The 27175-nt window shown below is 42.0% G+C and overlaps 1 protein-coding gene across 2 annotated transcripts in view; it reads left to right on the top strand.

Moving 5' to 3' along the window:
- Nucleotides 1-26753, top strand: part of TH (tyrosine hydroxylase) — a 32674-nt gene extending 5921 nt beyond the window's left edge. Inside the window, exons 2-14 of one of the 2 annotated variants that reach the window (XM_067540394.1) lie at nt 1329-1340; nt 5525-5734; nt 9993-10167; nt 11617-11705; nt 12765-12832; nt 16207-16257; nt 17465-17610; nt 18398-18533; nt 18670-18739; nt 20239-20295; nt 21529-21624; nt 21800-21933; nt 26594-26753. In XM_067540394.1, the coding sequence (XP_067396495.1) occupies nt 1329-1340; nt 5525-5734; nt 9993-10167; nt 11617-11705; nt 12765-12832; nt 16207-16257; nt 17465-17610; nt 18398-18533; nt 18670-18739; nt 20239-20295; nt 21529-21624; nt 21800-21933; nt 26594-26753 (1404 nt within the window). The remainder of the gene's footprint in view (nt 1-1328; nt 1341-5524; nt 5735-9992; nt 10168-11616; nt 11706-12764; nt 12833-16206; nt 16258-17464; nt 17611-18397; nt 18534-18669; nt 18740-20238; nt 20296-21528; nt 21625-21799; nt 21934-26593) is intronic. The other variant, XM_067540395.1, reaches the window with a different exon arrangement.
- The last annotated feature ends 422 nt before the right edge of the window (nt 26754-27175 follow it).

Below are 27175 nucleotides of genomic sequence, written 5' to 3'. Positions count from 1 at the left end.
CAAGTGGACAGTGGAAAAAGACCCTGAACAAAGGATTACAGACAGTTTTATACTTTACTGCTACTTAAACATTTATGACAAGACTATATATATATATTTTTTATAAGGGCACAAACTTATTTTTTTTATAACTATTGGTCTATATTATTATTTATAAGATACTTTTACAGATGTTTTGCAGCTAACTACAACTTATCTATTAAGGTTGCAAAGCTTGCTGAATCCAGCCAAGGCTTATTTCCTTCTGCATTTTTAAGAACTTTCCATGATCTGTGCACAGAGTGAAACGGCCGTGCCTTATAAACAAAGAAGCTGCAAAAATGGAGTAACTATAGTCAAGCAACTAAAAATCAGCTTACAACACGCACACACCTTTTTCAGACCACTTTAAGCACTGAGAAGCTTATATCAGACTTCAAGATATTTAAAAAACACCGCTGTCTTCGAAGAGAAGGGAATTTGGAAAAATTCAGAATGAAACTGTTAGGATTTAATAACAAATGGCAAATCTGAAATGTACATTTAAGACTGTCTTTCCGTTTTTAGTTTATCCCTTTAACTGCATCTTTAGGAGAATGTTTCAGCATTCCCATTATTCATTAAGCAGATTTGTATCAGCTGAATATCTGACTCTGCATTTCTTCTATTTATTGACGATGGCCCAGATTTTAAAACTATTTGGATGTTGCTGTGTTTAGCATTGCAACATCAAACTGATTTAGGACCCTAATATCATTTTCAAAAGGGATTTAGGCACTTCAGAGTCTAAACCTCATAGAGAGTTGATGGATTTAGACTCTGAAGTGGTTAAAGCCCTTTTGAAAATGAGTTTTAGGTTCCTAAATCAGTTAGGTGTTGTGATGGTGACTTCAACCACATCTGCATAGCTTTAAAAATCTGGACCTGTATGTCTAGGACAAGATGTCATCTTGTTTCTGTTCTACCATACTGCCAGTGATCTCACCTCTGCCTTACCTACTCACGCTGTTCTAAAGGAGCTGTTACATTTTCTTTATAATTACGATTATGATGAATTAGAATCCTGTTGCACTAGACACTTAACAAAAACAGAACAAAAAGATACTATTTGTCTCAAAGCATTTACAATCTAACCATTGTCTACACTAAAAAGTGTTTGACAGTATAACTATACCATCAAACCCTCTTAATGGAGATGCAGTATAGAGTTTATATCGGTTTCCTGAAGAAAATAACCTATACTGGCAAAAGGAAAGAATGATACAATATTGATCAGTATGATAGGCAACAGTCAATGTTCTTAACAAGTAAAATCCTCTGTTTCCTCGATTCTTGAAAATTATAAGCAGGTAAAAAGCCAAGTTGCTGTGTTTATTCTAACTCAGAAGGCCATACTCTGGCATCCTTACAGTGAGTCGTAGTCATGCTGATTTGCCACACTTTCAAAGGAGGAGTAGAGTACTACAAAATGTCAATCATGGATTCAGAACCTAGCCCAGAATAAGCAACCTGATGCTTAACAGAACAAAAGTAATGCTTTGTATTGTAGTGAGCATTCTAAAATACACATGAGATGAACTAGTCTGCAAATTGATTCAAAACACACCTTTTAACGATGACCTCTAAAGAACAAGCATTACTGAGAGGACAGTCAGTGTGGAAGGAGGAATCAATTTTGTTTGTATGTATATAATTTGCAATTTATCATGAAAATCCTGTGCAACTGTATTGAGTTACAACTTAACCCCTTTGGAGGTAAAAACGTCCTAAAATAGGAAAGAGGAGGGTAGAGGGACAGAACAGTGTGATGGCAAGCCAGCAAACAGTCGGAACAGAGTAAGCAATGGAGATGGCAAGCTACCATAACCGTCCCCCAGCCCTCCCAAACAAAATCTTGTTAACTTACCCAGTCACACTAGGTGAATGTTCAGGTGACTTCCAGCTACTAGGATGATTCTACAGTTCTTTCTAGTGGCCAGCTATAGAGAAGGAAGGAAAACAAAACTGATTCCCTTTAGATCCAGTGCAGTCTGCTGCACAGCGATGAAGCAAACCTTAATCATGCAGAGGGGGAGGTGTCAGGTAGTAAGTTTTAGCAGAGCTGCAGTTGGGGCGCTGATTATGTTGGGAACTGCACCCTAACATAACTCACTGAATGGAAGCAAGCTGTGTCAAGTGGGTGTTTATAAATGATCTGATCTGATATTCTTTTCTATTCTAATTTTTATACAACATATATCATCATACTTTTTGAGCCCTTTCCAGTAGTCCATTAGGCTTTGTGATTTATATCTGTCACACGTGGTTCTTGTTTTTCCTCCTTTCCTCTACCCAGCCAAAGTTAAACTCTGTTGAACGCCAGGGCACAGGGCAATCCATCTTTTTGTTAAAGCATTGCTTGACTGAGGAGTTTATTTGTTATAGGTGGCTGGTGTTGCACAGAGGTGTTAGTTCTGTCTATTGTGGGAAATTTAAATTAAGCATTTGCTTAACTTTAAGCACTTTCAATGGGATTTAAACATGTGCTTAAATGTTTTCCTAAACTGGGATGCTTTCTTGAATTGGGGGCCTACGACGTTTGTTAGATGAGTTTTCTGTTTGGACGTGAGCACACACTCAGCCTTTAATAGCCATTAGGGAATTACTCATGCAGATATCTGATTATTTGTCAAACGTGTGTTTGTTTTTCTACTACAAGGTAGAAGAGTGTGACAAGCTGCAAATATCACCATATAAAGGGATCTTTAATAAAAAGTACTGGATGGAAGTACGTGGGTTAATAAATAGTTTTCTGTGCAGCATATTTTTATACAAGTTCCTGTGTTTAAAATGTGAGAGGAAAGCTTTTAGGCTGACTGCATACTTTTAGATCATCCAGAATGATTTTAAAAGAAAATACACATGAGTTAGGGGCAGGAAGTAAAAATATAAGAGAGAAAAGAAAGAAGCCTAAAGGGTAGAGCTGGTCAAAATTTTGGAAGTGGTTTTTAATTTTTCATAAAACCCTTTAGGAGAGTTTTGGACATTTTTAAAAGTATTTTCAATAGAAACTAAATGAAAAATGTAGCCATCTGGGTTTTAGTCTCTTGGTGTTAGTCGTCTTTGTGTTTGGTTACCGCACATCTTCCTAAGTAATATCTTCTTTATGTCATGTTGAGTTGTCATAATTCATCATCAGGTGTGGGAGAGTGGATAGGGTTAGTCATATGGTGGGATTTTTTTTGACAATTGAAAGAGTTTTTTGTTTATTATTTTGAAAACTTCCAATTGTGACATAGAAAGTGTTTAATTTTTTGAAAAAACAAACCAACAGTAAGAAAGAAAATTACTCTTTTATGAAAACAAATGAACGGTAAATTACTTTCAAAACTTTTGAGAACTTTTTTTTCAACAGGTGGGTGAGGTTTGCACCTAGCACTACTAAGTAATTAATTAAACATACTTGGGCAGGTGGGGAGAAAAAAGGTGAGACATTTTAAAATATAATCACAATAATATATTATTATAGTTATAATATAATATATTATAAATTATAATAATTTTAAAACTGGGCTTTATATAAGGAAGCTCCCATACACCCAGCTGTAAGGCAGCAAAATATTCAGTGACTGTATATTGTACACAGGACTAATCTTTATTAGTCCTTCTGTTGACTTATTCAACACATTAGAAGAACTATGGGTGGGCAAGCCTCAAAAAGTTATAGGATTTTGAGGAAGGGTTTGAGGAAGAATATGAGAAGAAGGAAGGGCTTGTGTCTGAGGCACTGAGTTGGGACTCGGAAGAGCTGACTTCAGTTCCTGATGTGTGACAAATTTCCTGTGCAAACTTGGGCAAGCCACTTAAGCTCCCTGTGCCTCAGTTCCATATCCCTAAAATGGGGATAATATTTCACTTCTCCCAACCTTTGTCTGCCGTGTCCATTTAGATTGGAAGCTTTTTTAGGGTAGGGACTTTCTTACTCTGCTTGTAAAATACCTAACACAATTGGTCCTGATCTCAGCTGGGGCTTCTATGTGCCACTGTCATATAAATAATAAGATTTTCCATTTGGAAAAGCACTCAAAAGTTTGGGTCATTGTCAGAATCTTATCTGAACGAGACAAACCTCTTATACCTGCAAACTTGGGCTGGGTAGAAATACCTGAAACAGCCTTTCTTCTTCCAGTCTTCCCTGCACTCAGGGAGCACAGAAATAAGTAGCATTTCAAATTTGGGGTAAAGATTCAGTTTGCTTTTATTTTACCTGACCTGCGTAGCCCATTCCTACTCTGTTGCTAAATCTTGCCAAGGCAAAGAGGTATATTACTATCAGTGTGCAGAGGCCAGGTTGACTGGTCGTGGCTGGGATGGATTTACAGCTTTTCCAGTCAGAACCAACCAAAACATCATGAGTGTATGATCCCATAAAGAGCCATAGACACAAGCCTGGTGGGATCTTACAGACAAACTATCTTGTTCTCTTGTTATCCAGTTAGGGTCATTTTAGATAGATTTGAAACTATTATCTCTGATAGTAGTAGTAGTAGTAAAAAAAATAAATAAATAAAAGACAGCCAAGGGAGCATGTAAAAGGTGCTATTTGCGGGCCATAAACCCCCTCAGAGACACCCTTATTTCAGTGTTTGGGAATGCACTTAAGAAACACACACAAAAGTGGTGGATCTGGTGTAAATGTATGTATGTAGCCCAAACATTGTAGCCTATTTACGTGGGGTCCAAGCTCTTTTTTTGGTAGTGATGAGTAAAAGGATCATAAGTAATAGGTGGTTGGGTTGGCATACTCCCTCTGCACTGGAATCTACCACAGCATGAGAGGATTAACCCTGTAAGGCATCGGGAATCTGTAACTCCCATTGAAACCAATGAGAGTTGAAAGTACTCCGCCCCGTGCAGTAGACACTTCTGAGATCCGGACTTCTGCCTCCCGTAGATGCCAGGGTTGAATTCAGTATGTCTCAAGGCTCTAGAAGAAGCTCCTTTATTATGCAACAAAACACAAAAATAATAGACTCCATAATACCCATAGCAAAAATCCAGACTCAACCTTAGTAATACACGCTTTTTGTTAGCTATGGTAATAAGTCTAAACAGTGGGAATTTGAACAGCAAAGAAGACGTGCCTCAATCTGCATCCAGAAGAAAAGGAGTAACTCACTAGGGGCTTGATCCAGCCCCAGCTGAAGTCAATGGGGATCTTTCCACTGACATCAATGGGCAGGAGAGCAGTGTCTATTTACAACAAAGTCTATGACTGCTCTACTACCTCCCCCCAATGGCTGCCACCTGAATTATTTGGAGCACATTTTATAATGAAACCACTCCAATGTCTGACTACACTTACTGCTAAATTCAAAACCTTAAAAATAGGTTGTACCCAGATTGAGATTTTCAGAGCCGGATTTCCCTAGTTGTCTCCAATAAAAGCTGTTCTCTGCTCGTCTTTGAAGGAGTGTTAAGATGGGGATCAGGAAGTGGGAGTCCTGTTCTTCCTCAGTCGCCTTAAGGGGAGGATTGCTGCTTTTTAACTCTGCTTTCCTTCCAGTCTCCACGGTTCATTGGTAGACGACAGAGCCTCATCGAAGATGCCAGGAAGGAGAGAGAAGCTGCAGCAGCAGCTGCAGCCACTGATGCTGCGGAGTCCACAGAAACAATTGTCTTTGAGGAGAAGGATGGGAAGGCCATGTTGAACCTTTTCTTCATGCTCAAGGGAGCTAAGACTTCATCACTGTCGCATGCACTTAAAGTGTTTGAGGTGAGCGGCTAGCCTCGTGTACTGCACTCAATGAACACTGTGCATTTGGTGGGTGTTGAACATCTGTAACTATAGTATGGGGCCCACTGCCAACTCACCAAAACTCAGCTGGATAAGGGTCTAGTTTAAGGCCTCTCTAGTCTTCTTCTTTGTGTGGATGATGGAAACGTAGAGCAACAACTATAATTTTACATTCAGATGATTAAGCCAGATAATTGCATCTGGAGTAGCAGAGTGTATTGCTCTGATGCCTCCTTTGTATTTGTGAATCGGGCATTGAGTTGTTTTATGTTCCATGGCCTCCCTCGTGTGAATTATTGATTTCATTCTTCAGGGCTAAACTGGATGAATCCAAATGTCCATGGTTACATTAACTTGAGGAGAACACTCTATTCATTTACCGGTGTCTCTATCACACTGTATCCCAGGGGAGACCCATATGAATGAGATAGACCCCAGCCTGACAAGGTTCTGGTTGTAATGCAAGCTTCTGGGCTTGCATTTGATTGAACAGTGCCCAGGGTGAGCCAGTACCCAGCACAACTGAAGTATAAGCAACTGTGGATTTGTATTCACCTCTGATTCTCATGGTGCCCTCCAATGACTCACACTGTTGCTCACCTTTATGTCAATCCCTGAAACCTGGACTCAGATTCCATCCACATTCACTTCAGAGACTGCAGAGTTTGAACAAAGATTGTAAATGAACTATGCCATACCCTCATATAGCGTCAGTCACCCCCTCACTCAAGGCTTTGGCCATCTCAGAATCACATCCCCACTGAACTTCAGTCAGAGAGATAGGACCAACTTCAGCATGGGCATAAATCAGCACAGCTCCCATTGATGTCAATGACACCTACTTACCCCAGGGATGTAATTTGGTCCATAAACTTTCAAAAGCTGTGTTGATTTCCCTCAGGGCTACATCCTGAATATGCTCATGACAAGAAGCATTTCTTACCACTATATACAATTGTATAGGGGAAAGGTAATTAATTGGGCTTTCCCAAACAAAAGTAGCATTATCTATGACATTGGTACCATGGATGGAAACTCATATAGGTAAGTGTTGATTATTTAGCCAGTAGTGAAAGATGACGACTTGAATTTCTATAGTACCTTTCATGCAGAAATTTTCAAAAGCAGTTTACAAATCATGAGCCTGAATCTCCTTTCATTTACACCTGTTTAATTCCATTGTCTTCTGTGGTGTGAATGAGAGGAAAATTAGGGTGTGTGTGTGTGTGTAAAACATCTTAATCCCCAATGAAATACAGCCACTTCTGGGGGTGAAATCAGACCACCACTGACAACACACAGCAACTCTACAAAAAATCTGAGGCAAGTAGAAAAGAAAAAATATTCAGTTATAATTTTGTGTGTGTGTGGGGGGGGGGGAGGAGTTTAGCTAGTAATTTCCCAAACTGAAATTTAATTAGGACATACCTCCTCTGATTTTATGGAAAGTTTCTTGGGATCTTAATGACCATAAGTGGTCTTGTATCTCTTGTGAAAGGATGGATAGAAGCAGGATGGAAATGTACCAACATACAGTATTTAACGTTGTGTTCCTGTAGCATATTGCTTTTGCTGTGGTATCTGTGGACCAGAAGTGTTCATAAGGAAAGCATTTGAGAGCCCTGATGCTCTTGTCACCTTTGCTGTCTCTTTCCAGGAAGTTTGTGGCTCTCCAAAAAGGCTCGGAAATGCATCAGCAACAGATTTCAAATGCAATTTACTACTTCCCTAGCATGAGATGCCGGATGCTTCTCATCCGATGAATTTTACAGGGTTTTACACTTAGTAGATGTGGGTGATATTTATTTGACAATGAGTGTGCATATATATATAATATATAATATATACAGGGTAGAGAAAATTTAAAAAGTTAAGCAAGAACTCAGGGTGGGTTTTGTTCAAGTGGCACTTGTTTCATTTTGGGGCAATTTACTCATTGCATGAGGAGCTCTCTCAGTGGAAAAGTTATCTCAGCCTGACACAGAGAAGGCTTTTTTTAAAAAAGCCACAAGCGTGTCAAGATATAACAGAGGAAGAATCATTTCTCAGATCCCTCTGGCAATGCAGGTACAAGATATGAAAACAGACGGGTGTAATGACATTTGCCTCATCATGAAACAGGCTGCAGGGAGGCTGGTTTCACTCTGCTGTATGCATTACATGAAGCCAAAGCATAGGTAATGCAATCAGAGCTGTCAGATTAATGCTAAGGTATTGATTCTTGTGGGACAGTGTAATAGAGAGGTGGGTAGGTAAATTCAAAAACATGGTCCTAAACTGAATTTATCCGTGACATTGCCTCCATTCCGTCTCCTCATTTTGCCTCTGATTAATTAAAAATTGCACCCCTTCCTCTACTGAGGAATGCAGAGATTCTGAAAAGACTGGGTCACATCATCTAAGGCTGTGAGATCGAAAGGGCCAGATTTCACTGCATCAGGGAAAATATCCAGGAAACTATCAGAATGCTTGTGTTGATGCTAAGGGCCATTCCCCCTTCTCCACTCTTTATCTCTGAGTGAATTAAATGCTGATGAAAGATGCCAAATTGACATCCCTGGAGACTGAGCAGTGCTCAGGTCAGCCTGGGCAGATGCAGAGCAAGCTTCCCATAGCACCCCTCTACCCCAATGAACTGTCACCACACTGGAGGGGCCACCTCTAGGATTGATATTATTTCAGCAGCCATTCCCCACTAAGGTGCCAGTTGTGGGTGTGACCTTGCTGCCATCAACATCTGTCCCCAGGAGGGAGGCCACCAAACTCACTTCACATAGATCGTTCAACAGCAATGAGATTAAATCTTAGTTGCTACTAACCTGAGATTGAACTCAAACCTGTGGCCTAGAGGTGAAATCCTCCTCCTCATGTCACCAGCTCCCCAGAGCCAACCCATCTGCTTCCAGCTTTTGTCATGGACCGGGACATAGGCAGAAATATTCAGTGGTCAGAGCACTGGTGGTCATCCTTAGGGATCAGAGAAGGCATCAGGAAGCAGGAGCCAGCCTTGGAGCAGTGGGGTGGGGTGTCAGAGCCAGAGCCAAAGTCAGGACTCAAGCCACAGGACAGAGCCAGAGTCAGGAGCCAGGATTGCACATAGAAGCAGGGATCTGCAACATGGCAGGAATGTAGGGTTCAAACAACATGTAACAGTCAAGATGGCAGTGTAGCAGCCAGGAATTCACCATGTTGTTCAGCTAACTTCCTGTGACACCTTCTATCTTAAATAGTGAGTCTGAGCCAATGGGAGCAAACCAGATGTCTCCTCCAATTGGGAGCTTCATGGGTGGGGCTTCTAGTGAGATAGGGTTCACCAGCCCACAGTCATTGGGGTGGCACCAGCCAGTGGCTGGCTGGTGCCTGTGATCTGAGAGCTGCAGATCCAGATTTGAGATCCCTCACAGCTTTTTCTCTGCCTGGGAAAAATTCAGTGATTGCTGCTCATGTGCTTCACACATAAATCAGCAACTAAAGTGTTAATTAGTTCAGGCTGTGTGCACTGTTGTAATAATTGGGCCTATGAATTTACCCTCATTGTAAGCTCAGCTGTCAAAAGGGAATGAAAGTTCATAAAGCATCACAATAACTTCTAACAATAAATGCTAATGAGAAAAGATACAAAAGGCTAGTAGGGGATGAGAACAGAGCCGAAGCAGCATGCAGAACTGCTGGCTCATGTGGGTGGTGAGAAAAGACAGAGGTGGTGCTTCTTTGTATTACTCTTCAGAGATGCTGATAGCTTTTTTGACAAGGGTAGCAAGAGTCTGTGATGGAATTTCCTTGACTTAGCGATAGAAGCTGTGGTATGAGAGCCTTAAGAAATTCAGAGGAGATGGGTGTAGTTCATGAAAAAAAATGTGTGTGTGTTGGAGAGACAGAGGGTCTCAGGGTGCGTGTGACCCTGTAGATCCTTCAGAGAGAAAAGATACTCATAAATGAGCTATAGCATTGATCGTTTCTTCGCTGTCTTTATTTCAGCACCTTGGCCAGAGCACAGGACTGACGCTGTCTGGTAAATGGAAAGTAGCTCCTCACTGGGAGTTTTGCTTCCTTTTGGGTAACACTGGCTGAAATCCAAAGCCATAATAGGCATTTGAGAGATGTTAAGTGTATTGGTGGAATGTCACTTCCTTATGTGTTCTGCAGCTATCAAAAATGAGTGATAAGGTTCTGCAACTACAACAAATTGCACCCTGTATTTGTACATTACATCTTTCTCCTTTTCCACCCTCTAAAGACATTTGAAGCTAAAATTCACCACCTGGAGACAAGACCCAGCAGGAAGCCTCGGGCAGGGGTCAGTGAGCTGGAATATTTTGTACGGTGTGAAGTCCATAGCTCCGACGTTGGCACTCTCATGAGCTCCATCAGAAGGGTGTCAGAAGATGTGAGGAGCACTAAGGAAGACAAATGTAAGGAACTTGCAGCTGTTTTCATTTTTTTCAAGTCTAACATGAAGAGTGAGCTTTAGAAACTGTGGGATGGGAATTTCAGCACTCACATGTCAGGGGTCTGAATAGAACAGAATAGAATAGAATGCTCTTTCCATGACAGCAGACTCCTCAGATACCCTCTTTAATCTCTTTCCTTCTCCTCTTTCAAGAGGTGTCAGAGTCCTTCTTCCAGGTCCAAATAGCAACAGGATTAGAAATTTAATGCCCAACACTTAACACTATATAGTTTTCACCCTGCTTATTCTAGCCAGTTGGCTATTTTACATTTCTGACCTTTCTACCCATGTGTCTGTAACCCCAACTCTGTTTGGGAGGGTGTTGTTTCTATATCGGTGAGGCATCCATGACCATTTGCTTGCCTCTAAGGACTAGTAAAAGGATTTCTTTCCATTTGAGCTAGAACTCTACTTTGATGTAGTACTGGGATCAGAGGATTTCTCTCTTCCACCCAGTTTTGATTCATGGAGCAACCATTAGATGGGTGGTAGAGTATAAGGTATTCCTGGATGCTCATCAGGAAAAGTCACCAACAGCTTTAATTGTTTCCTGGTGAGATGCCTGCACTCCAAGAATTGCTATGTGATTGATTTAAACATGATATTGTCTCAGCCTTTTTATTTGGGCCAGATAGGGAACAGCTCTGGCTAAATGTGCCCAGCAGATACAAAGTGAAAGGAGAGCAGAAGATGGGGGTGATGGGAAAGTGGTTAGTCATGGGGGCTTTTCTCACTATATCTGGAGTCAGAACATCATGTGCCTGAGGTCCTTGGTATCCCCCTGCTAATCTGGTGCCACTATTACATCCCTGTGTTCCTCCCTTCATTGTTAGCTGCTCAGTGCTAGTCTCTCTGACCTAGCAATGCAAATGAATAGCCTGGTTCAAGTCATTGGATGATTGTTCCCTAGGTACATACAAGCATGGGAAGAGCTGCTAAAATGGATTTGTTCCCTTACCACCTAATCCATGATGTATCTGAGCTTCATCGACAGAAGTAGTGAGAGGTGTGGAGTGTCAGGCAGGATCTTAGGTGTCTTATTGTGGTCAAGTATTATTTTACCCTTGAGAGGGTGAAGCTGCTATGAGTGAAAGCCAATTTCTTTCCTAATAGTTTCCTTTTGTCAGAAAATATTGTGCTGAGAGGTTGAAAGGGCAGCCATGTTTGATCATATGATAGGGCTCAATTTATGATGTCGGGTTGGTGGGGGAGGTGTACCATATGAAGGGATCATGGGCAGTCATTGAAGCACAGTGGTATCATATGCAATTAAATCATTCGGAACCATTATGGTCATGTGTTTATGCATGTGCGACATCAGGCCATGTGTGTGCTATGACCTTATCACCTCCAGTTGACATGAGATATATTCACTCAACTTTCACTTCTATGGTCTTATGTCTCTTTACAGTTTACTGGTTTCCAAGAAAAATCTCTGATCTGGACAAGTGTCACCACTTGGTCACCAAATTTGACCCAGACTTGGATTTGGATCACCCAGTGAGTAGATGCATTCAGAATGAGCCTCACTTTCCAATCACGTCTTCCAACAGAAATGGAGAAATGAAAACACTTGGGATTAGAACTGGTTGGAAACTTTTTGACAAAATGTTTTTTCATCAGAAAATGTTGATTCTGCAAAACCAAAAAACTATTCTCAGAAAAGGGTCTGTTTGAACTAAATTTCTCATTTAAAAGAATGTTTGAAAAAAGTTTCAAAATTGTTGCAATGTCACATTTTGACATTTTCAAAATGAGAAATTATGGGGAGGGTGTTGGTTTGTTTGTTCAAAATGACTTTTCACTTTGAAATTTAAGCTAATTCAAAATCAAAAGGAAGTGTTTTGATAGACTCGAACCAAAATTTTTCTGGATACTCAGTTCATGAAAATTTTTGAGATTCTGTCTTTTCATCGCAAATTGGGATAGGAAAGCTTTTCAAAATATCAAAATTTTTCCTAGGATGGGAAAACCATTTCTGGACTAGTTCACCCTATAATCCCATTTTGCCTATCTCCTTCTAGCCACTACAGGATTGGTTCCTGCAGGATCTTATATTCCTCAGTGCTTTGTCTAGTCTAGTTTTATCAAAAGATGGGGCTTGTACTACATTCCTAAGGAGATTGTTCCCCAGCCCAAAAGATCTCATTTCTGAGGAAAATTTTCATGGCTATCCAGTCTACATTTTAACTGGTTCTATTTCATAATTGGTTTCCCAGAGACCAAGTAGAGATGCCTTGTGTTTGGCTTGAAGGACCTTGCTTCCCAGAAAATGGATAGACAGGACATACATTGGGTTGGGGAAGGGCCCAATTCCTCCCAGCTAGAAGGAGAATACGGAGCTCTCACTTTGAGATGGGGCGTGGAGTTACCTATGGGTATGAAAGGAGGGGCCTCTGTTGTAATGAGGAGCAGCTGTTAACTGTTAATGTGTAGGTATGTATATCTCCCCCACCTTAGGACCTATATTAAATATGTGTGTGTGGTGATGGTGTGGGAAATATGAGAACTTTCCTGTTTGAAATGTTAACTAACAAACACTGTTCCCTTTTGTCACAGGGATTCTCTGACCAAGCATACCGACAGCGAAGGAAAATGATAGCAGAAATTGCCTTCCACTATAGGCAGTAAGACACTTTCCTAACATACTGTATATGAAGGAGCAATTTTCACAGCACAGTGCCACCTTCTGGGAACTCATTATGCTTCTCCCATAAATCTGTCATCCGTCAACTTTTCTTCGTCTCTATCCATGTTTTGCCCTTCCAATCTCCCTTCCCAATTTCTTTTCTCAGTTCCTCCTCTCTCTGCACTCATCCCAGATTCCTCCCATGTTTAAAAAGCTGTATGTTCATTAATTCATAGATTTTAAGGCGGTAACAGACCTCCTGCATAACACAAGCCATAGAACTTCATGCTGTAATTTCTGCATCAAACCCATAATCTGAGTCTGAGCTAGAGCAGCTCTTTTAGAAAGACACCTAGTCTTGATTTAAGGACTTCAAGTAATGGAGAATCTACCCCCTCCCTATGTAAATTGATCCAATGGTTAATTATCCTCACTATTAAAATTTTTTGTTTTATTTCTAGACTGAATTTGTCTAGCATTAGTTTTCAACCATTCAATCTTGTTATGCCTTTTTCTGCTAGATTAAAGAACCATTTACTATCAGAACACTCTTCCCCATGAAAGTACTTACATATTGCAGACAGGTCACCTCTAAACTTTCTCTTGGATAAGCTAAGTAGATGAAGCTTCTTAATTAGCTCATTATCAAATATGTATTCCAGACCCCCAATCATTTTTGTAGCTCATTTCTAAACCCTTTCCAATTTTTCAACATTCTTTTTGACGTAAGAACACCAGGATTAGACACAATATTCTAATAATGGTCTCACTAATGCTGGATACAAATGTAACACCACTTTCCTGTTCCTACTTAATATTCCTTTGCTTATACATCCAAAGGATTCATTCCCTTCCCAACCCCAGACCCTCGCTACAGCATTGCAATTGTAGTTCATGATCAGTTGATTATCTACCAAGATCACAAGTCCCTTTCAGTGTCACTACATTCTAGGGTGCTGTCTCCCATCTTGTAAGTGTGACCTACATTCTTTGTTCCTAGATGTCTGATCTTCTATTTGCCTGTATTAAAATACATATTGTTCAAATGAGCTCACTTTACCAAGCAAACCAGACTGGATTTTGTAACTGACTTGCCCATGTCATTTACCACTCCTCCAATTTTTGTGTCATCTACAAATTTTATTGGCAATAATTTTGTATTTTCTTCCAGATCATTGACAAAGATATTGAATATCATGGGGCAAAGAACAGATCCCTTAGAGACTTCAGTAGAAACACCCCTAATCAGAAGATGATTCCCCCATTTACAATTACTTTAAGATTTATCAGTTAACCATTTGACTTCAATAGCTGCTGTGTAACATCCTCTCTAGTTACTGATGGAATGGAAAGTATTTCCTTATCACACTAAGGCACGAATACATCATTTTGCTTCTTCCCAGATACAGAACAATAGTATGTATGGAATACTACTGCTTTTTCTGCATCATAACTGACAATTTTATACTTCTTAACGATCACCAGATCTATTCCAAAGTTAGGATTTTGTCTGTTTCAGTATATTTAAAGATTTCCTTCTTATTGTCCTTACCTCTACTAGCCATAGAGTTTCATTGATACCTTTAGCTTCCCTTATCAATTCATCTGCATTTCCAAATTGTATTCATTGCTATCAGCTTCCCCATTTACCATGTTATATATAAATATATATAATTATTAATTGCTACTTTTCTTTTTCCTCTTTACCAGGATGGTTTTTAACCAAAGAAGACTTCTTATGGGGAATTTTGGTTTGGAGGGGCTTCTTAGACATCTGCCAATGATCATTCACATTTTGATATTTACATTTTTCCTCCCCTCCCACTCAATTTTAGTCATAATTGTCAGCTTTGAGGAACTGTCCCTCTTAAAGCAGTGTGTGTATCTCTCTCTCTCTCTTGTGATTTATCAGTTAAAACATTGATCCATAACCATTCCTGCTCCTATCCTTCTAAATTTTCAGTAACTCTAAAGTAGGTAATAGTATCTTTAATGTAGTGTGTCACCTGCTCCCCTTCTTGCCAAGTCTACACTATGAGCTAGGGTTGTGTGATTCCCAGCTAGCATACACATACGTGCATTGGCTTCATGAGAGTTAGCATGAGCATAAATAGCAATGTGTCTGTGGTAGCATAAGCAGCAGAGGCACAGCTTAACTGTGCCAAGAACAAACCCACCTGAACCCTGTGGACACATATTCAGCACAGCGTAGCCATGCTGCCACTGCCTGTGCTGCTGCAGCTTACAATACTATTTATACGCGCTCCAGCTCTCATTGAGCTAGTGTGAGTATGTTTATGCGAGCTGGGAATTAAACCCCGAGGTCAAAGTATAGACATACACACAATTTAGGAAATATAGGCTATCCAGTGATTTTAACATACTGGTCACGTGACTCCTTCCACCAGGTTTCAGTAATACCAGTCCTCAATTTCTTTCCCTAAATGAGCATTCCTAATTCCTCCTGTTTATTTCCCAGCTTTCTAGCTTTGGTGTATAGGCAACTGAAAAACTGATTTTCCTTACGTCCCTTAATTCCTTACCTCAAGCTAGGCTGAGTCTCAGTTATGTGTTTGAGCATACGTGCAAGGTTTGACTCCTTAGCACCCATCCCAGTAGATGTTTGTTTAAAGCCCTTCTAACCCTATGTTCAGTTCTTAGCCCCATGACTCCAGAGAGAACTGTTCTAGACCTATATTCACATATTAGCTGTGTCTCTCATTAGTTTTTTGGACCGGAGCTGGGCAAATAATAGATTTTTCAGTTTTTGCTGGCAATTCTGAAAAATTGAAGAAGAAAAATAATTTCTGGTGGGGACAAAAATGACATTTTTTACAGCTTCAGTGAATCAAAATATTTTTAAAAAATTATTTTGTTTGGTCCACCATGAAACATTTTTGTTTTGACTTTGAGCATTTTAAAGATTTTTTTTTTTTAAATCATAAATAAAACGAAAGGAAGTTCTGAAATGTAAACTTCCAATTTTTCTAGAATTGTCTTTAGCTTTCATTTTGATCAAAACCATTCAACAATCTCAACAGAAATTCACTAACAGTGTTGGTATCACCAAATCAGCATTTTTTGCTGAAAAGATGTTTTGGTTAAAAAATTTGGCTCAACTCTTTTTATGATCCATATGTTAGAAACTTATGTTTCCTACTAAACCTGTGCTAACCCTGTGCCCCATATGCTAGCCTTGAGTTCGGTTTAAAGTTGTCTAATCCATATTGTATGGTGCAGATATTATACATCCTAAATTTAGCGCTCTTTCCTCAAAGGGAGGGGGGAGATTTCTTAAGACTGTGGCCCCATAGTGTACAGCATGTTGTTGTTGGGTTTTCTATCATCCTTAACCCAATATTTGTCTTGTAGCGGGGAGCCAATCCCTAGAGTGGAGTACAAGGCAGAGGAGATAGCTACTTGGTGAGTGCTGATTTAATGCAGAATCCTTTCTGGCTCTGTCCAGCTGAAGTAGAAACGATTAAAGAAATAAAAGATTTTGTCCCATTGACCAGCTCTGGGGGAGTGTGCTTTGGGCAAACAGACAAATCAGAAAATGGTAATGAGTTTATACTGGGACCAGCACTGGCAGTTGAGAACTGAATGGCTGTGGCCGGGTGTCTTAAAAAATATATCACTAAGGTATGGCTGTTGCCTGTTTGCCTCTCTGTAAAGAGCTCTGACGATCTTCATGGGATTCCTTGGGAGCTAAGGAACTCTAAGCGGGAGGGACCAGGAGGCCCATCCCTAAAGAACAAGAATGTCAGATGATGCTAATGTCATAACTCAGAGAAGGAGGTGCAGCGTGTGAGAAAACCCAACACTGTACTGCCACTCTGCTTCCTAACTGCTCAGTCACCTAACAAGGACTAAGGCACATCCAGGACCTTTTAGCACCATAAACCAATTTCTGCTGATCCTGCGCTCTAGGGGCTGAACCAAAGACCATTACAGTTCCACTTTTTCTTCTGTCCTCTTAGGGTATGTCTACACTGCATTTTAAAACCCACCGCAGCGAGGCTCCAAGCCTAGGGACAGGGTCAGGCTTCAAAGCCTGAGCTGCAGCCTGAGCTATGATGTCTACACTGCTGCTTTTAGCACCCTAGCATGCGCCCCATGAGCCTGAGTCTGTAGACCTGGCCTCTGAGGTTCGCTACCACAGGTTTCTGTTTGTAGGCCCGCTAATGAGAATGAGGATGACGGTTAACAAGGGAGCTGATGATGCATATTTCTGGATTGTCCATCGGCTGGCTCTCTTAATTGTCTATCGCTAGTGTGACTTTTTTTTAAAACAGCTAAAGCCCTTGGGACTTGATTTTTGTTCCCAGTTTGAAGGAATGCTTGATGCACCCTTGGCCTTAAATTAGTTATCTCCAGATACAGGAATGGTCCCTATCAACAGACCCTCTGACTTCTCCACACCCATGGTCAGCAAGGAGCACTTGAATGGAGAGTATGCATGCTCAAGCGTGTGTGTAAACAGATACAAACTCAATGGTTAAAATAAACAAGGGAGAGGAACTCCAGCAGGATGAATACTGGATCAGGTCTGTCCTGATGAGAGGAGTGACATAAACCTGCAGGGCAAGATCCTGAATTCACACCATCTCTCTCATCTATCACTCTGAAGGAGGGAGGTTTACACCACCCTGAAGAGTCTGTACCCGACTCACGCCTGCAAAGAGCACCTGGAGGCCTTTCACCTGTTAGAGAGATTTTGCGGCTACAGTGAGAACAACATCCCTCAACTGGAGGATGTCTCCTGCTTCCTAAAAGGTGGGTGTGGATGCTCTCCAGGGCCAGGAGTGGGATCACAGGGTCATGGGTATCAGCAGGTAGACATGTGAATCCATGGAGCGGCTGGGGTGCATTGCAAGGCAGTGTGTGACTTGGGGGGAGGGAACCAGAGGGTTAGGGTAAAGAAGTGCTTGCTGAGAGGGCCGACAGTGTGAACTGGATTGTAGGGTAGTACAAATGAGGGAGAGGTCTAACGTGCTCCAGAAGGGAAGTGGGGGCCTCGTGCAAGGGTTTGTACATCCCTAGGGAGTCCGAGTGTGACTACAGAAGAAGGGAGGAAGCCAATGAGCATTCTGGCCTCCAATCTGTGAATCCAGGGGGGTGTCAAATGGCAGTTCTTTGAATCATGGGCTTCCTGTGAGGAGTGTGAAGAAAGATTTGGGGAGAGGCTTACAGTGGAAATGTGTGTTCCAAGCACAGAAGTGAGAATTAACTCCAGGAGTGTAAGGACTGGGTGCTAGTGTGGAGGGTGTCTGCAGTTGGACTGACAGTCCATGCACTGAGATATTAATGCATGGATCCCATTGTACTCAGTGATCAATTTCAGAATTTGTCCCATCACCATGCCCTCATGGCTTACAGGGAATTTGCTGCCTATTGCAAGTACAGATGCTAGCTCTACCAAGGTAAAACTGAAGACATTCACTTACAGTCCTATAGCTTTTGCTGTAAGTACTGACAATACTATCATGGCTAATAAACACTCCACCCTGAAACTCAGCTCAAAGGACTCTCACTATACACATGGTTGTTTGGATTATTTCAGAGAGAACTGGGTTCCAGCTCCGACCTGTGGCTGGCCTGCTGTCTGCACGTGACTTCCTATCCAGCTTGGCCTTCAGGGTATTCCAGTGTACGCAGTATATCCGCCATGCATCCTCACCCATGCACTCCCCAGAGCCGTGAGTATTGCTGAGTACAATGCAGAATCTTCCCTGTCCTCACAGTGCTCCTGACACAGTGTCTAGCCAGGAAATGGGATTTAACTCTTTAGCAATGACTAATCATCAATTCTTCCTCTTGTCTTTCCAATGGAAGGGACTGTTGTCATGAACTTCTGGGGCACGTACCAATGCTGGCTGACAAGACATTTGCACAGTTCTCCCAGGTAATTAGCGCATGTTGTTCCTTGCATGGAAAGACCAGCAGTGGGTCCTGATGCTCAGGAGCCATTTTAGGGAATAGTGTGGGAACTCAAATTTATCCCAATCCCAGTTTCCCCCACCAGGGAATTACTGCAGGGAACTGGGTAGTTATGTGGCTATAGCTACTCCACTTCCAGTTTAACCCAGCAGCATAGTTGTGATTGGTATGGGACTAGTAGCTGTGTGGGAGCTTTCTCCTTCCACTGTCCTAGCAGGAGTTATTGTAGGCATGCTATAGGATCATGGACTAGACCTGAACAGATTATCCATAATAAACAATTTACCCAGGGGATTTAACCTTTATATATATATATATTTTTCAAATTATTCATAGACAAACTTTGCATTTTAGGAACTTACTCATTCTTAGTAGCTGTTCCTAGAATACATGGTGTGAATGTATTTCAGCCCATAGGTTACTTGTGCCCTCTCTATTTCGAGCTATGCTATTTACTCTTTGTTCCTTTCTGATGTGTGACTAGTCACCTAAATCTTCATCATCATCATTATTGTTATTTGTATTACTAGTGCCTCAGAGCCCTAGTCATGGACCAGGACGCTGTTGTGGTAGTTGCTATGAAGTTGCACAGAAGGAAAAAAGGTCCCTGCCCCTAAGAGGTTACAGTCTAGTATGACCACAGATGGAGACAGACAGATGGAGGAGTACAAGGAAACAATGAGACAGTATTGGTCAGCACGTTAGGCTGTGCTCTCGATGCACCGGTAGCCTAACCGTTTTCAAGTTTTTGGTAGGCATCATGGAAAAGGAAAGTTCTAAAGAGGGATTTGAAGGAAGATAATGAGGCAGCTTTATGGAGGTTTATGAGGAGCTCTTCCCAAGCAGGAGGGGCAGCGTGGGAGAAAGCATGAAGGTGCTTGTTTGAAAATTTAACACATTGGTGACGCAAGCTGATGTTTGCTGATTGGAGGTGGAAGTTGACATCTTGATACTGAGTTATAGATGATGGAGATAGACCATGAAGGGCCTTGAGCATGGGGTGTGTATCATTTCTGTTTACAAATTAAATGGACAAGACAGAGAGAAAGGAAGTATTATCCCTGTGTTACAGATGGGGGACTGAGGACCAAGAGTTTAAGTGACCTGTCAAAGGTCACATAAGGAGTCTCTGGCAAAGCTACAAATAGAATCCAGATCTCCTGAATACCAGCCTGGTGATTTAATCACAAGATCATCCTTCTTCTCCTGCACTCTCAGCCTCCATAGCAGAAGGTGCTAGAGGGAATGATACAGAAGCAGCTGCTATAGGCAGAGCTCAAAATTAGTGTAGGGCCGCCTGTTGCTGATTTCTGAATTGCTGACTAGGCGCTGGCATGAGAAGTCCATAAAATGAGTGACAACTGAACAGGCTAGAAGTCAAAATCATTAGCAAAACTGACAGGACTGAAATGGATCTGGATGTAACCCAGGTTTACGCTTTAATCCTGTTCCTTCTCTTTCCAGGATATTGGACTTGCATCATTGGGAGCGACTGAGGAGGAGATTGAGAAACTTGCAACAGTAAGTTTTCCTTTATTCTGATGGGCTCTCTGTTCCCTTAGCAGAACTGGTGAGCTCCTCCTCCTCCTTCAACTATTAGTGGCTGTGACGATTCAGGAGGATGTGATTCAGTTAGGAAATGGGACACTTTTCCCTGAATTACATACAGGTTCAGTAAAGGCACTAAGGTCGGTCATTAAGGTCCTGTCTCCAAATGCAATATCTTCATTGCCTCCCTCCTCATGTGCTCTCAGTCCAGTCAGCAGATGTGTCACCAGGAGCCTCTGCTTGTTTCCCAAACAGCACGCTGTATTACACCACTGGAGATGTTAGTGGAGAACACAGAGTTCTGGTTCCCCTTCTTAGGTGGCTTTCTCCAGAGAGTCACATACCACCAATGAAACATACAGAGCCTAGTCGCCGGGCTCTGCAGTGCCTGTTGAAGTGCATGCTGGGAACATGGCCTACCTCACTCACAGTGAGGGAGATCAATTACAAAAGATTAAGGTAAAACAGAGTTCACCTAGCTGCACATTAACCTCTCAAGTTTCCTGGACAATGGTACCCCCAGCTCTATATCATCTGGCATCACGTTTTCAAAGATGATGTGGGATTTACTGCAGAGCATTGAAGGGAATCTTTAGAGCTGGATTAAGTTACATCCTTTTTCTTTGAGTCGGTCTAACCCAGTTCAGTTTCAAGGCCAATTAGCAAAGGCATTTTGCTGCTACTGAATACTCAGGGATCTAGCCAGGTTATTCAGTACATTATCCAGAGAGATGCATGAACCATGTTGGAACTGGCTAGCGTTGAGCACGAGCAACACAAGCAACTACTTAGCGCCCCATGCTACCGGGGACCTCATTAAGACTGTTCACTCACTGTCTGTCTCAGTCTCTCTAGCAGTGGGTCTCTCCCCCAGATCTTCCAAGGGGGTGAACAAGGCAGCTCATCACCCAGCTGTGAAGGAGGGATTTAGTCTGGAGAAGGTCTCAATTTGTCAATGCAAGTCAGATGTGACCATAGTGGGCACGGTACAAGCAGACAGGCTAGAGAGATGCAAGCTGTTCCAAAGCGTATGGATATTCTGACTGGGGTTTGTGGCCAGTGACCTCTCTGATTCGTTTCAAACTGATCTAACAGCCCCAGGAAGACTGTTTTCTGATCTGAACTGGCTGCGGGGGAGGTGAAAGGAAAATGCTGAGGAGGGAGAGGAGGAGTGACTCCTTGCTTGTTTTTCTCTTCCCTTCACAGCTTTATTGGTTTACAGTGGAGTTTGGGCTCTGCAAACAGAATGGAATAATCAAAGCTTATGGAGCTGGGCTCCTGTCCTCCTATGGGGAGCTAATAGTAAGTCTCAACCTGCCCCGCCCTTCTCTGCTCAGAGACATTGCAGCAAAAGGCCCCTTTTCCCTCTGCTCACCTCCAGTTTCTTTAGCTCACCTGCTTTCCGCATCTCTCCCTCTCATGCACATGAGCTCTCTTCCCTGCCTTTAAGCATTGGCTCTTGTTTATGCTTTCCCAGCACTCCTTGTCGGACGAGCCAGAGGTCCGGAACTTTGACCCAGATGCTGCCGCGGTGCAGCCCTACCAAGATCAGAACTACCAGCCAGTGTATTTCGTATCCGAAAGCTTCAATGAGGCCAAAGACAAACTCAGGTAGGCTCCGGAATGGAAATGCTACCATGGCAACTAGCTACACACCGTTCATTAGATTATGGCCTGCCTTTCCCTTGGGTCATTCATAACAATACTTGGCACTTAAATGGTGACTTTCAGCCAATGATCTCAAAGCACATTAGAAACAATAATTAATTAGGCCTCACAAGGCCCCTCAGGCAGGTAAGTATATTCGCCTAAGTATTAGGTGTGTAAGCTAAGGCACAGTGAAGTTTAAAGCAACTCCGCAAAGCTCACACAGCAAGGCCAAAACTAACCCTCTGGAATTCTCACTCCTAAACCTCTGCTCAAACCACTAGGCCATAGTGCCCGCCGATCTAACCCTTAATCCTTCATAGGCATCAGAGTTGTAAATGGCTGAGAGATGGAGGTCAGATTGAATGAGGTAAAGGAATGGACACTTCTAACTCTACTACCTGACTCCTATGAGACGGGTCACAGAATGGAGCCCCAGCTCCACACACTCAGTGGTGATATGGCACATCTGCCAGCCATTCCGTTATTGCTGAGTGTGGGCAAACAGACCAAAGTCATAGTTGGTTGGAGATCCCAAGGTCTATGGCCGTATTTTCCCCCTGGATCTCCAGGCTACTCTCTCCTTTTTCCCCTCATGTCCCCTACCCCTACCACTCTACTGGCAGGCAGCTCTAAAGCACAACTATGTGAGCACCCGTGATGGGCAGGAGAATTTGGCTGCTGTTTAGAAGGAGCTGCGGGACTTTTTGTTTACTTTGTTCCGTTCCCTAAATTTTTATGTGGAAAGGCAACCAGCAGGCCTCAGTTATCAATAAGCTTCAATACAACTTCCCTCCCCCCTCATATAAATGTGTGTTAGATGACAGTAAATCATATTTGTATATTTGCCCTTTGGAAAATGCAACACTTTGGCTTGTAGCATGAATATTGCAGTGTATCTAAGACCCATGAAATGGTTAATTTGTAAGGCGAGCATCACTCAGTCCTTTCTAGGTGCCTGTCCTGGTCTTGTAGAAATGTTCAGCCAATGAGAGTTGTTCTGAAGATATAATGTTTCTATCTCTTGTTTCATTGGTTGAATACATCGCCACTCGGTATCCCGCTGGGAGAGTTGTATGGGTGAAGTTTTGGAATAAGGCACAATTCTCCTGCTCCAAATTGCTGGTGTAATTTGAATTTAGCTCTCTGTAAAATCAATTATTTTTCTGATTAGCCTTTGAGCTCCAGCACTTTACACTTAACTCCAAACATGGCAAGAATACAGGGCATTATTTTTAACTTACATAGCCCCATAGACTCGTGCAGCCCTCTACAGACAAAATGACAGGTTCTATCTCAAGACCTGGAAGATATCCTGCATACCTGCCCAGAACAACTGATTCCACACAGAGCAATCCACATCACTGCATGAGGTTATTTATATATGCAGAACAGTTTGTAGGAAGAAGGCCTGAAGTGATGCATCCAATCCTCAAGTGCGGGACATGTGACAAGCTGCAGAAGACAGCTCTGATTAGTCTATAGGACCATGCAAAGAACTGTGCCCAGGAGAACACTCTTACACTCTTTAGTGTCGGGGGGAAATAATATATATTTCTGTTAGTCATTAGGAAAGAGAAGGGGTTTGTTTTAATATCACACAACATACAGGACCAGGACGTCTCGAAGGTAGAATGCTCCAGTTTAAATAATGTGCTCAGAACCTGCCATGTTTAAACCTGAATCCCTAGTGAACCCCTGAATATACAAAAATACACTAGCATCACTTCCAGACCTTCAGGACTCAGTTACCAAGATGTAAGTGCTCTCAGGCTGCCCCCCTTAAGAAATGAGCCTTTTTTTCTTACTGCCAGATCATTAATTATCCACCTGCAGTTTTGAGAACCCCACTGTGCCACCGGTGTGGACAGAGGATTGCTTAGAATGTCTCCCACTGATGGAAGAAGCCCCAAGGCCATTTAGGTGTCACACAAGAGTTGAACATGAGGTAGCTTCCCTAGAATTATCATCATCCTGGCATCTAGGAGCCTCTCTTGTGGTGCTCAGTGATCACTCAGGCTCAGATCCACAAAGGTCCTTAGGAGCCTAAGCCCCAGGTTTGCAAGAGATCTGCTTTATTCTGTGCCGGATCCAATAGCCTTGTATAACAAGAGCTTCACTGAGCCCCGCACATACTGTCTGGGAAGCTCTGCCCTTAAATGCACTCCCCAAAACCACACCAGTAATGGAGTAGGACCTCATTGTGCTAGGTGCTGGACAAACACAGAACAAAAAGATAGTCCCTGTCCCAAGACGCTTACAATCTGGCACACACTTAGTTACCCATGAAGCTACCCACAGAAGGGGTGCTATGTTCCTATGCGCCAAGAGAAGCAAGATCTCCAAGGAGTTCTGTGCTATGGATGCTCAAAGGGAATTATTAATGTTTCCCCCCATGACTTTCCCCATCTCTATGTGCAGTAGACCACTGACATTTCAATAAGAGCTATTAATTCTAATCTGAGTAACAATGAAAAACAGTGTTCAATAAAGGTATGATTAGAAGAGAGAGCAAGGTAATACATCTGGCAAAAAAAACAAGAACTCCATTTCATGAAAAATTTTGACATATGGTTTCATTCCACACTGGAACAAAACTAGAACTTTTGGGGGGAAAACATTTTTGTGAAGAAAAACCAACAACCAAGAGAGACCGAATGACCCATCCACTCCAGAGTAGCCAATAGCTTAGTGATTACGGCAGTCATTGGGATGTTGAAACACCCAGGTTCAGGTCACTGCTTTGATTCAGGCAGATATTTCTTGTTGGAAAATACTGATTTGCTGAAAAAATTTCAACCAGCTCTAGAAGATAATACATTTTCCCAAAATTAACTGTGAGTGAATGGCATTTTAAAGGCCACAAGAGGGTGCCAGAACCTAAATAAAGCAAATGTTACTTGCTACTATAAAGACAATCAGTAAAAGATTCAGGTGAACCAGGTATGACAGATCTCAGTCAAATATTGGCAGCAAAGAGTTCAATGTGAAATGTGCAGGATATTGCTTTACACTGTTGGTTATTCTAGTTCTCTTATGCTTGGGTGCTCATCATCCCACTCAGTCAGTCAGTCCCTTGTCTGCCTCTATCCCACATGAACCTGCTGTTACCTATTTACTAATGTCAATTATTGCCATCAAAAATAATGAATCATGTAACGGGTTCATCAGAAATACTTTCTTTAGTAGAACAAACTTGTTCTCCCATTTTTGTAAGCTTTTTCAACTATGGGATGTCTAATGTCAGGATCCTAAGTCCATATTTACACAGCAGTGGAAAATCAGGTCACTTATTTAGGTGCCTAAATATTGGTGTAAGAAAAGTAATGCCAGAGACCCAGTTGTGACAGTCTTGGCCTTTGTTTATTAACTTATCCTGTGACCTTTCTTAGGTCTTTGTTGCACATTTTGGGTTTTAGAAGGCTGACAGCTATGGGCCTGATTTTTGAGAGGTGATCTACAGCTGAAGTCAATGGGTTAATGCTGAGTCAGGTGCAGGGTTACTAATTGCAAGTGAAGTACTGACTTGAGTCAGGACAATGTACAGAGAAGGTGTGCATACTTCCCCTTCACCAGCAAAGCTCTGACAACACAACCTCTCTCCCCCATGGTCCGCTCTTGGTTCCCAGCTCTTCAGATGTCTCTCTCTCCTGACAGGCAGCATTCCCTGCTATTTCATGCCTAACCAGAGACTATGAACTACGGGCAAAACTTTCAAGAGTACCTAAGGAGCATAAACCCCAATTAATGTCAATGGAACTTTGGTACTGAAGTCACTCGGGTGCTTTTGAAAATTTTACTTAGGGCTTCTCTACATGAGAAGTTATACGGGTCTAAATATACAGCTATAGTTAAATCACTACAGTTATACAGGTATACCTTGTCATGTGGACACTCTTATTCTGGAATAAGAATGGCTTTTTCTGGTTTAGTTTAAACTACTTCCAAAGTGACTTAAATTAGACTGGGAAAAGGCCCTCTTATTCCAGAATAAGAGTGCTCACATATGGAGTTGTGGTGGTATATCTATATTAAATTCACACCCTACCTTCAACCAGTATAACTTCCCCTTAGGGAAGTAAACAAACCCTCAGGCTCCAAAGACATTAAAGCCCAGATCCTCCAAGGTATTTAAGCACCTAACTCCCATTAAAATCACTGGTTAAATACCTTGGAGGATCTGGGTGTTAGTCACTTTGCCCTATGCCAAAATGGATAGTGTTTTGTCATCTACAGAAACATCTGCCCAGACTAAATGCACTGTCACATTGGACTAAAGGCAGCATTGTAACCCACATTTCCAGAGCTTCCTTAGCCCAATGGAAGGGGCAGGGACAAATTCATCCCTGATGTAATTCTAATATGTGGAAATACACCAGAGATAAATAGAGACGAGATCTGTGCCACTGCTATTGGAGATAAACTAGATGTTGGGATAAGTTAAGATTTTTTTTTTTTTTTTTTTTTTTTTTACAAATTTTTAAAATGGCAAGTGATTTAAAAACAGAGAAATAGTTATGAAGAAACTTCATGGCAGTATGCCCCCCCTCCCCGGTTTTTCAACCCACTCTAGTCATAGCCCCTTTCTAACTCTCTACATTTGCTTTCTGCCCTCTCCCTGCAGGAGCTATGCTGCACGCATCAAGCGACCCTTCTCGGTGAAATACGATCCATACACTCGCAGCATTGAGCTTCTGGACAGCTCGCAGAAGATCCACCACTCTCTGGAGAACGTGAGGGACGAGCTTCACTCCCTAATTGATGCGTTGAATGTTATCAGTTAATATGAAAACCATGATCCTCCCCTCCCCTCTGCCACTGGTGCTTCCTCCTTCCACCATCCCAGAGATGGCACCCTGCTTTGGCACTTCGCCGCTATGCTCTAAGCCAGCTCATGGGCAACAGCTTCAACCTGTTCTCTCTTAGGGTAGGTACTGCTGCCCATCACCACTGTATCTCCAAAGTCATTTAAAGAGGGATGTTTGTGTTTAGAGATGGCTCAGTTTGACTGGAAGATGGAAGGATTAAGGGCCTGATCCAAAGCCTCCTGAAGTCATTGAGAGTTTTCTTCTTGACTACAACGGACTTTAGATCGGTTCCCAGTAGAGTCTCACACTACAGTCATTCTAGGTGAGCTGTAGTTCACAGACTCAAGTGCAATTCAGGGAATTAAGAGCAGAAGAAATCAGGAGTCCTTTACAAATAT

Source organism: Emydura macquarii, unplaced genomic scaffold (genome assembly GCF_026122565.2).
Source record: "Emydura macquarii macquarii isolate MOO-44397 ecotype Brisbane River unplaced genomic scaffold, CSIRO-AGI_Emac_v2 contig_587, whole genome shotgun sequence".
In the NCBI taxonomy this organism is placed as follows: Eukaryota; Metazoa; Chordata; order Testudines; family Chelidae; genus Emydura; species Emydura macquarii.
The sequence above is the reverse complement of the archived record's forward strand: the minus strand, read 5'-3'. Positions and strand labels throughout refer to the sequence as shown.